General features: G+C 40.7%; 1 protein-coding gene across 2 annotated transcripts in view; it reads left to right on the forward strand.

The window, feature by feature from the left end:
• The window catches only part of EBF2 (EBF transcription factor 2), a 190,672-nt gene that overhangs the window by 124,912 nt on the left and 55,415 nt on the right, over nt 1-10,345 (forward strand). For both annotated transcript variants that reach the window (XM_019659543.1, XM_019659544.1), the window contains exon 7: nt 6,596-6,677. In XM_019659543.1, the coding sequence (XP_019515088.1) occupies nt 6,596-6,677 (82 nt within the window). The remainder of the gene's footprint in view (nt 1-6,595; nt 6,678-10,345) is intronic.

The following is a 10,345-nucleotide window of genomic DNA, read 5'->3' on the forward strand; positions in this document are numbered from 1 at the left end:
TACATGGCAAGTAATATGATGTCAATGAATATGGACTAATTTTATTATTACTATAATCATCCTCATGATTAGTCTTTGAGCCAAAAGGAGTTAAAGAGGTTGAACGTAGTTGGAAGCAAGAAAATTTACTGCTTGAAAATTTTCTGTAAACTTAAACATTTTCAGATCTGAAATGGCCTTTTATTGAAATAGTCTACAGGAATAAGCTTTGATGGTAATATGACCCTTCCGGAGGAATTTCTGTGGAGATGAAAGATTCTATGCCTACTCTGTTCATGTATTTATATTTACTTCTTAAGGGATTGTATAAACAAATGGATTACATAGAAAATCAGCTTATAAAAATGAGTATTTGATTTAAGCCTAAAGAAGCCAGTCAGTCAAACTTTTAAGTCATGGATCTTCTTGGGTCTTTGTGTTGGCTGCCATTTTACCAACCTGGTCTCAAGTACCAAACATTCTCAGATGCCCCATTGTCAAGTTTATAGGGCAGCGGTTCTCAACCTGTGGGTCGTGACCCCTTTGGGGGTCGAACGACCCTTTCACAAGGGTCGCCTAAGACCATCAGAAAACAAAAAGATATTTATATTACGATTCATAACAGTAGCAAAATTACAGTTATAGAGTAGCAACGAAAATAATTTTATCGTTGGGGGTCACCACAACATGAGGAACTGTATTAAGGGGTTGCGGCATTAGGAAGGTTGAGAACCGCTGTTATAAGGTATAGGAAAAGCCAATGGAGAGGCTGACCTCCAGAGTCTCTTTATTTTAGTGGACTTAAGTGAGAATCTTCATAAGGCCTGCAGAGCTTCAGGGCCTTTTCTTGCCTGGACTGACACCTAAAATCAACAGATTTCTCAAGGCAAGTCATCTTTAGTCAAAGGCGGGGCCCACCGCTGCCTATCACCTTACTTGTGTGTCCTGGGTTTGGATTCCGTTGGACACTTTTGAGGGAGGAAAATGTGTTCATTCTGTTGTTGGAAGGTTCAAAGAGGATATAGCAGTTAAGGCTGAGATTAAAGCTGGAAGATTATCAATATGTTTTTTACCAGCCTTAACTGGAGACCCATCATTTAGGTCCTACCATATAAAGCAGAGTGAGCTGCCATGCAGTCCATTCTCAAAGTGAGAAAATGGCCCCCAGGGTATGTCCATCCAGCACAGTTCCTCACTCTGCCTAGCTCCCCAAAGGATGTAAGCTTGAAAGGATCCTGGGAGAAAGAGAGGCAACTGCCCATTCCTTTCAAATATGATTTTATGATCTAGCCTATCCCTACGTTTGGTAGTGCTCAGAGATGATATGAAAGTGTTTTAAAGGAAAGGGATTACCTTATTTTCAGAAGCACTCACACACAGCAGAAGCCAGTTGTGTTTTAATTTATAGGACTCTGGAAAAGGAGGGTTAGCGGTTAATCTAGATAAATTGTCTTTACCTCAAAAATCGATGGACAGACCTTTAAACACCCCCATGGTTTGTGAGGCTATATCAGTGCCGTATACAGCTCAGACTTTAGTGATCCAGGCTGCTTATGGGTCCGTCCATCACGGCAGAGAGAGAACCGGGTCCAGCAACCCCACTCTTGGCCCTTGGGGAGTGTGGGAGTGTTCTCATTCCCATAGTGTAGAGATGTGGCCATGTCATCATGGGAAATGGTTACCAGGCTAGGCAGAATTAGATTTTTTTAAGGGAATAAGTTTCAAAGTCAAAGGTATTTTATCTATTATTTTGCATAGAGTAAGGCTCTGCATAATGGTAGCTGTTACTTGTGCCAAGTTCACCTTCTTTTGATATACACTCTTGTCTAATCTTTTTGTTCAAAGAAGCTTTTGGGCCTTCCATGGTGCTTTCCTTGAGATTTTATGTATTACGATTTTTTTTAGAAGGCACTAGATTTTAGATTTCAAATTCGAAGTAAATTGAATGGCTTCTTCCACAGAGCTGGAGAAACATGCTGGGTTTTGTACTAGTCAGATCATTGGTTGTGATCTTAGAATCTGACATGAATATTAAGTAGTTACCTTCCTGTGACTTAGAGACCCCCTCCTGCCCCACCACAAGACCTTAACGGTGCACCCTAGTTGTGCATCTAGTTTGAACCTCAGTTTCTTTTTTGGGGTGGGCTAAGCACACGTCTAGAACCACCTAGGAGCTTTCATTCTGTTCTTGAACAGTGTGCCGAGTGCTCCAATATTCCAGAGATTGGGAGGAAACAGGATTTCTTGGATACTAGGTAATCCCCTGGGGTTTTACCCAAACCCATATTTAGAGGTCTCCAGGCTCATCTCTGAATCTGAAGAAGCATGTTTGGAAGAGCTGGTTGTGTGCTCCAGGAAGGCAAGGATTTTGCCAATCTAGTGTCTGAACCTTCATGGTACATACTACACACTTAATAATTGATCAAATGAGTAAATAAATGAACTCAGCAGGGGTTTTCAATCGTAAGCATTTATTTCCATGCAATTATCTTTGACCTAATGTTTTTCTCTTGGGGTGTTGCTGCAGTCTTTCACTCTTCAAGAGCCCAGAATCCTTTATGTTTTATTGTTGTTTTGCTTTTTTCAGACCATGTTTTTGGAACTGTTGTTTTTTTTTTTTAAACAGCTATACTGGAATCTTATTTATATACTATAAAGTTCACCCATTCAAAGTGTACAGTTCAATGGTTTTTAGTATATTCACAGAATTGTGCAACCATCACCACAATCTAATTGGTGCAGGAAACGTAGAATGCCAGCTGGAGCTTGTTGCCAGAAACACCCAGTTTTAAACCCTTGTTTCTGTCACTTACAAGCTGATCTTGGGCAAATTTCTTAAATTCTTGGCGCCTTTGTTTTTCCTAGCTGTGAGATGATTTGTCACTCATAAAGTTGTCGTGAGAAATAAATGAGGCATTGAATATCAAGCACATAGCTGGGAGCATGGCACAGAGTAGGCATCTGGCAAGCCTTGTTTCCTTGTGCTCTGTGACCCTTCAGCTGCTGGACCACACAGGGTGGTGAGCAGGGACAAAGATGGCTCTGATCTGTGATATTCCTGAGTCACCTTCTCCTGCCTCAGAAGCATAGAGAAAGGATCCTAAGGGAAAGTGCATCTTGCTCAACAATCTGCCCATCAACCTCGGGGTGCCACTAGTTCTGGCCAAGGCATCAGTTGAGATGCCCCATTTTCTACCAGTCTGCTGTCCCTGCTTACTTGACTTCCGGTCTTGGATCAGTGGGTTTGACCTATCTCTCAGAAAACTCCCGCACACACCCCCACTTGGACTTCAGTTAAGTCATGGTCTTTTTGTCTTCAGTGGTTTCTTATCCCAATGTAGTTATTTCTGGAGGGTTCTCAACTCTACGTATTTTTAATATTCTATCATCATAGAATATTAGTGTTGGAAGGATCCCTGGGGATAATCCAGTTAAACCCTCTTAACAGTTGAAGAAATTGAGGCCCAGAGAAGTGACGTAACTTGGTTAGGTTCTTAGTTGGTAGCAGGTCAAGACAAGACTGTCAGCATTAATAAATATTTGTGGAGAGAAGGAATGCCCTTTGGTACATTCTATTGCCTCAGTTGACCTAGGAACCAGATTGAAATCGGAGGGCTTGAGTTCCCATTTTGACCCCGCCTCTCTAGTCCTCTTTATTTATAAAACCAGGGGAAACCTGTAGTTATTAGTGTTCACTCTTAAGGAATGAGATGAGAAGCAGCCCTGCAAAGTGTGCCATGCTAAGTGGTGATAATATTTATGTAGTCAACATTGTTTGGAGAAAGTGAAAATAACAACTTCCATCCTGAAGAGAATCTACACATTTGGTCTGCATCTTGTAATTCATTTTGGTTTCCCGTTTCTGAGTGGAGAGAACTGACATTTTCCAGGCAGCTCTGCCTTGGGAGGGATCTAGACACAAGGGATTCGTTCCCTGTAAGCTACCCTGTGGTTAATGGCTGGTATGGCTAGTGAGGGTTTCTGTAGCAGGCCCCTGAGCATGGTGGGTGGAGGGGTATACAGAGGAAGGTGGAAGACATCAGTAAAAAAAAAAAAAAAAGGAGAGAGAAAAAAATTGCAGATGTCAGTAAGCCTCAGAATTTCTTTAAAAATTGATTTTAATGTCTACATATAAAATATCCAGGCCACAATTTCTGGTGCTAGCCATTTAGAAGTAGCTCTGCCTTCTTATAGAAAGTACTGTACAATGTAAGAGATTTCTCTCTCTCTCTCCCTCTCTCCCTCTCTCCCTCCCTCCTTTTCTCCCTCTTTCCTTCTCTCCCTCTCTCCCTCTCTTCCCCTGCCCCCTCCCTCCTTACTCCACCACTCTCTTCTCCTTTGTGAACACAGTGTTATGTTTTTAGTGTGTAGGGGTCTGTGTAGGTTACAAGCTCAGACCCTAGGCCAGCGAGCCAGTCAAAGCTGGGTGTTTGCCATCCAAAGAACTGTTAAGGGTCCTAATTTAAAATGAATAAAGCCTTTCAGCAGGCTCCTTGTTTCCTTAAATCAATTTGATTTTATGTAAACATTTATCTCCTTTGCACTTTCCCACCTACCACACCATTCTTATAATAATGCCTTGCTGAACATTAATGTTTTCACCAGATACATTTTGGAGGCAGGGTAGGGTAGGTAGGGGGAAATATAACACACACAAAATGCATTATAAAGAGCCCAGTTGTGGCAAAACTTTCCCCAAATCTAGGAGTTGGTGAGAAAAAGCACTTAATTTGGGCTTAGTGGGGTTTTTTTGGGGGGGTGGGGGATGAGGTAAATCGCTGATGAAGGTGATGGAGGACAAATATAGTGTGGGGGTGGGGACTATTTGGAGAGAGACTCAAGTGAGAAAAAGGCAAGTTTTAAGTATATCAGGAGAGCATCTCCGTGCATCGTCAGTGCCCGTGGATGACTCTGCTGTGAAGGCACAAAAGAATAAAGTGTTTGCGTTCTGATCCATCTTTTCTTAAATAAAAGCGGCTCTCCATTCTAACATGCTCCGATTGCTACGGGCAGACATTTCACTGCACTTTAGAAAGCAGGGGCAGGTTTTGAATTTGAACGCTGTGGAAAGCAGTGGGAACATTTTCTCTGCCCTGTCATTCTGGAGGTGCCTTCGTTGGATAAAGACCCTGGACACTTCATGACACAGGAAGCAATGCCTACCTTCCCGCTCCAGAAGCAATTTAAAGTGACAAGTAAAAAGCAGGTGTTATAAAATAATGAAAAAATAGTTCGCTGTTATTTCTAAATTCACCTTCTTCATTAGATAGGGGTCAGGAACACTTGGCCAAATATTTTTAGCAAATCTAGAGTAAAAGAGCCTCAAATTAAAAAAACCAGCTCTGAAGAGTGTAATTCCCTTTTTCTCCTCCTTTATCATTTACTGTTTATCTTTCCATCAGGGTTTTTTTTAAGTGCTAAATACAATCAATTAGAGCACTCTCTAATTCTTTTGTGTGATTGTTAAAAATACAAAAATAAACAGAAGATCAGCATGAGAGCATCTCACCAACCGTGGCTTTAAAATAGAATTTGTGGAAGCATTGTTGATTTCTACTTATTTTTGTTGGTAAATCCTGGGGAAAATGTATATCTTTTCCTTTAAAGTTCTAATTCAAGGCATGGATGTGAGAGTTCTGAAGGGACTTTGGGACTGCGGTAAAATTTCGTTGTCATAGTAACAGAAAGGGAAATAGGCCTAGCTCACCTGGGACTTTAACACTGCAAAAGCTGGATTTTTTTTTTTTTTAAGGAAAAGGACTCTGCAAGTAAAATAAATGAAAAACTTATTGTATTTTGAAACAAAATTCCAAACATTAAATACGTAAATGGCCGAGATGGCCACTTCTGCCAATTTTTTTGGTTGCTATACTTGTCTAATTAAAGATGCCCAATTTTTAAATTGCGCAGATAGTTTACTTAGGAGAATGTTGGCTTAAAAAAATATGTCTTACGAAGGATAACCTCCGACCATTATTCTTTGCCTTTATACGTTATGGATAATCTATCAAAGTTCTGAAAGGACATTCACACTTATTATTAATCATACAAACCCCAGTGTATACCAGCACAGACTGACTCTGTCTTTGGATGGTAACATACCATTTTGTGACTTTATAGCCATCGGTTGAAAATATCAGGCCCCCTTTGTGTGGGAGGGTGTACGTGTGAGGTGTGTGAGCAGGAAGATGTGTGTGGCCAGCAGAAAGCCACATTCGTGAGGAACCCTGGGATTCTGGGCTAAGTCATGACATTTTTAACCCTGGAGCAAGACAGTTTTGCATGGCAGGAGTCCCTGCTGCTTTAGAAACCCCCCCCCCTTTTTTTGTCTTCTGGAGAGAGAACCCCAGCACCTCTGGGGCGGGCGTACACACCAGAACCCAGCTTGTGAACCACTTCACAATCCTCCCCAGTGATGGTGCCGGCTGGAGCCTGAAAACATCCAAATTTGCAAATTGCAGAGGGTCAGCAACGTTCCTTCCCAGGCAGGGCCCGCTGAAATTCCCCAGACCTGAAACACAATCACTCCCCAATCAAATCTAATATAATGCAGAGAGATAGTCTCTCTTAAAAAATGTTTACTTAAAGAATGTAACACATTGCTTTCTCTTCACAGATTCTTTTTAAAATTTTTCCTCAAGTGCAATCAGAATTGTTTGAAAACAGCAGGAAACCCAAGGGACATGAGAAGGTTTCAGGTAAGGGGCTTGCCGATTTTTCCTGTGAAATAAGTCATCCTGTTTTCTCTCTCCTTAGCATTCTTTTTCTTTTCGTTTTTCTTTCTTTCTTTCTTTCTCTCTTTCTTTTTTTTTTTTCTGAGAACACATTATTCACTGAGGTTGTGAACAATAAAAAAGATAACTGTAAACGATAACCCTCATTGGTAGCATTGAGGGTTTCTTCATTTCATAGTGCTTAGGCCTTCTGCCTCCAGTGTCAGAGCCCCAGGGGAGGGGCACCAACCCATGCTGGAGATTTGATTTTAAGCCCTCAGGCTGCCCTTCGCACACACAGCTGCCCACAGCAGGAAGCGTGTTCTTGATATTCAGCCACCTTGGGATTTCTCAAAGCAGCTTCTCTGCGCCGCTCTACAAGCAACAGCCTCTTCCTCGCCTTTCCCTCCGATTAACTATTCCATGGTCTCCCTTGGAGTCTTTTGGAAAGCGGCAGCCCAAACTGCCGTGGTCACTTTAAGATCGCAGCATGACAACAAGACCCACGGGACAGTGACCCAGCTGCCTGACAGTTAAATCTGCCACCGGTTTCATCACCCTTGCCACTGATGTACTGAGGATGCAAGCTAATAAAAACACAGAGAGAGGCAACGTGTGTCAGGTTGGGGATGAGAGGAACAGCAGCCCCTCTTGGCGCCCCCTCCCCTTCTTAATCTTTGAAGGACCCACATTTAATCCCCCAAATGGCTTTCCTGCCGTTCGTGCCCCGTGGAAATACACAGTGCTCCCTTCCCTACAGAAAAATTAAAAATGTGTTCAACAATAGTATTGAAGCTTGAGACCTAAAATAAAATAAAAAAAAAAAATCCTGGCAGCATTGAGAAAGCTGAGGATGCTGAGCCTCCCGTTTCAGGTGAGGAAAGTGAGGTTGTGGGAGTTGAAGTGACTCATCTCTAATCACAGGAAGGAGATGGTGGAACCTGGAGCCAGGAGCTGTGTGATCAAATCCTTCCGCCGGGGCCTGACTTGGAGGATGTCTGGCTGTTAGGTGTCTGGCTTTGCAGTGCGTTTTTGAAAGTCTTAATAATTTCTGAATAAGGGGTTGCACATATTCATTTTGCACTGGACCCCACAAATTATGGTTTGGGAATGGAGTCGTTAAAGAGTTAACTGGGGAGATGGGTGCACACAAGGCCCACGAGAACTACTTTGAAAAACAAATTCTTGGGGTTTTTTTTTTTCCCACCCACCAAATTATGGTTATCAAACCATCTTACTGGGATCGGGAAGTTTTTTTTGTTAGTTATTTAAACCTCTCTTTAAAACGTTAAACCCCTCCTCTCCATCATGCTGTATGACATGAAGACAAATAGAAATAAAACGGGCTTTTTGGGGATCAGGCAGGAACATTGTGCACAGGCTGTCGGACTCAGTATTTATGCTGCTCAGAGGTTTATGGTACTCAGTATTTCAATGGAAACATAAATAACTTCAGTCCCCAAAAGTGTGAAATTCAAAAGAATTCCAAAGTGCCTCGATGACCAAAGCTCAGCTTTCACTTCCGGAAGAAACAGAGGCAGGAAGAGAAGCTGCCAGTGTGCATTTTTACCCCCCACCCCTTATGCTCTACCAGTACTTCCAAAGCTTTAAATTTGAGAATGCTCTTATAAATTCAAAGAGGCTTTTAATAGAATGCCTTGCCATTTTATTTATCCCAAATTGTAGCAATGTACTCACTAAGCGTGCTAGTATTTCTTCTCCTTCTTCAGTTGTTTACTAAGTAAGGTTCTCAATGTGCCTGAGTTTTTAATAGGGTTAGAAGAAATACTGCTGATCTCAAAATGACAAGGCATTCTTATCCTGGGCGAACATATTTGACTTTTGCAAAGACAAGGGAAAAGATGCTTTTTAAACACTTGTGATTCATTGATTGTCTTATTTCTGGGAGAGAGCTAAAAACAATTGGCTTTTTTTTTTTGGTACTTTTTATTGAGATGAAATTTATGTAATGTATCATCCACCATTTTAACCATTTTAAAGTGTGCAGTTCAGTGGCTTTTAGTATATTTGCAATGTTGTACAACTATCACCACTATATGATTCCAGAACATTTCCATCAGCCCAAAAAAGTAGCCCCATACCTTCCAATTCCCTTTTCTCCTTACCCACTAGCAACCATTCATCTACTTTCTATCTCTATGGATTTGTCTACTGTAGACTTTTCATATAAATGGAATCATATAATATGTGGACTTCTGTGTCCTTTCAAGGTTCAGCCATGTTGTAGCATGTATCAGTGCTCCATTCCTTTTTATGGCTGAGTAATATTCCATTGTAAGTATATATCATGTTTTGTTAAACTACACATCAGTTGATGGACACTAGGGTTGTTCCTACTTTTTAGCTTTTATAAATAATGCTGTTATGAACATTTGTGTACAAGTTTTTTGTGACCATATGTTTTCAATTCTCTTGAGTAGAATTTCTAGGTCATATGGTAACTCTATCTTTAACTTTTTGAGGAATTGCTGAACTGTTTTCCACAGTGGTTGCACCGTTTTATATTTCCATCAGTAATGTGTGAAGGTCCCAATTTTGCAATATCTTTACCAACACTTGTTATTTTCTGTTCTTTTTTTTTTTTTTAATTCTAGCCATCCTGAGTGTGAAGTGGTATCTCATTGTGGTTTTGATTTTCTTTCCCCAGTGACTAATGATATTGAGCATCTTTTCATGTACTTATTGGCCATTTGTTTATCTTCCTTGAAGGAATGTCTATTTACAAACTTTGTCCATTTTTAAATTGTGTTGTTTGTATTTTGATTGTTGAGTTGTAAGAGTTCTTTATATATTCAGGATACTGGGCCCTTATCAGATAACTAAGTGATTTGCAAATATTTTTTCTCATTCCATTATTGTCTTTTCACTTTCTGGAAAGTGTCCTTTGATGCACGAAAGAATTAGTAATTTTTGTACTGTAGTCATGTTCTATTAAGAGTATAATCTTCAACGAAAGCTGTTTTACATGGATAAGGCTATTATCTTTAATTCAGTTCAAGTCCTAAGTATCATGGGCATATAAAATACTTATTGAAACAATGGGTTTTAACCCTTTTTTGACTCAAACCCCTTTGAGAATTTGGTAAATGCTATAGTTTCTGTCCCAACAAAAAAACTACATTTCAACAAGGTTTTGCTTAAAATGTTAGGGGTTCCCATACCTCTTGAGACATCTCTTAGGGATCTAAAGACTCCTGATCTAAAGAAATGAAATTCATCTAACACCCAATGGGCATCCCCATGTAATTTAATCCTTAGGAGAGAGATCTGTTCACTGAGGTCTTTTCCTGATGATCTTCCCACTCTCTTGGCTTCAAATGCCATCTATTCCTGAATGAGTCCTGGATCTAATCCTTAGACATCACCCTTCTCTGAGCTGTAGACATACAGCTCTGCCTTCCTCCTGGGCATCTTCCCTTGGATGACTAATGAGCACATGTTCACAGCAGAACTCAATACTTACTCCCTGATCCGTACCCTACTCATTTATTGCTAAAATGTCACTTCCTCCTCCTAAGTATCTGTTAAGTCCATCTTTCTCTCCTGAAAAACTGCAAAAGGCCTCTGCCTCTACTTTGTCCTTGTCTAATCCACCCTCAGCACTACTGCCAAAGTTATCTTTTTTTTTTTTT

Source organism: Hipposideros armiger, unplaced genomic scaffold, assembly GCF_001890085.2.
Source record: "Hipposideros armiger isolate ML-2016 unplaced genomic scaffold, ASM189008v1 scaffold_301, whole genome shotgun sequence".
Classification (NCBI taxonomy): Eukaryota; Metazoa; Chordata; class Mammalia; order Chiroptera; family Hipposideridae; genus Hipposideros; species Hipposideros armiger.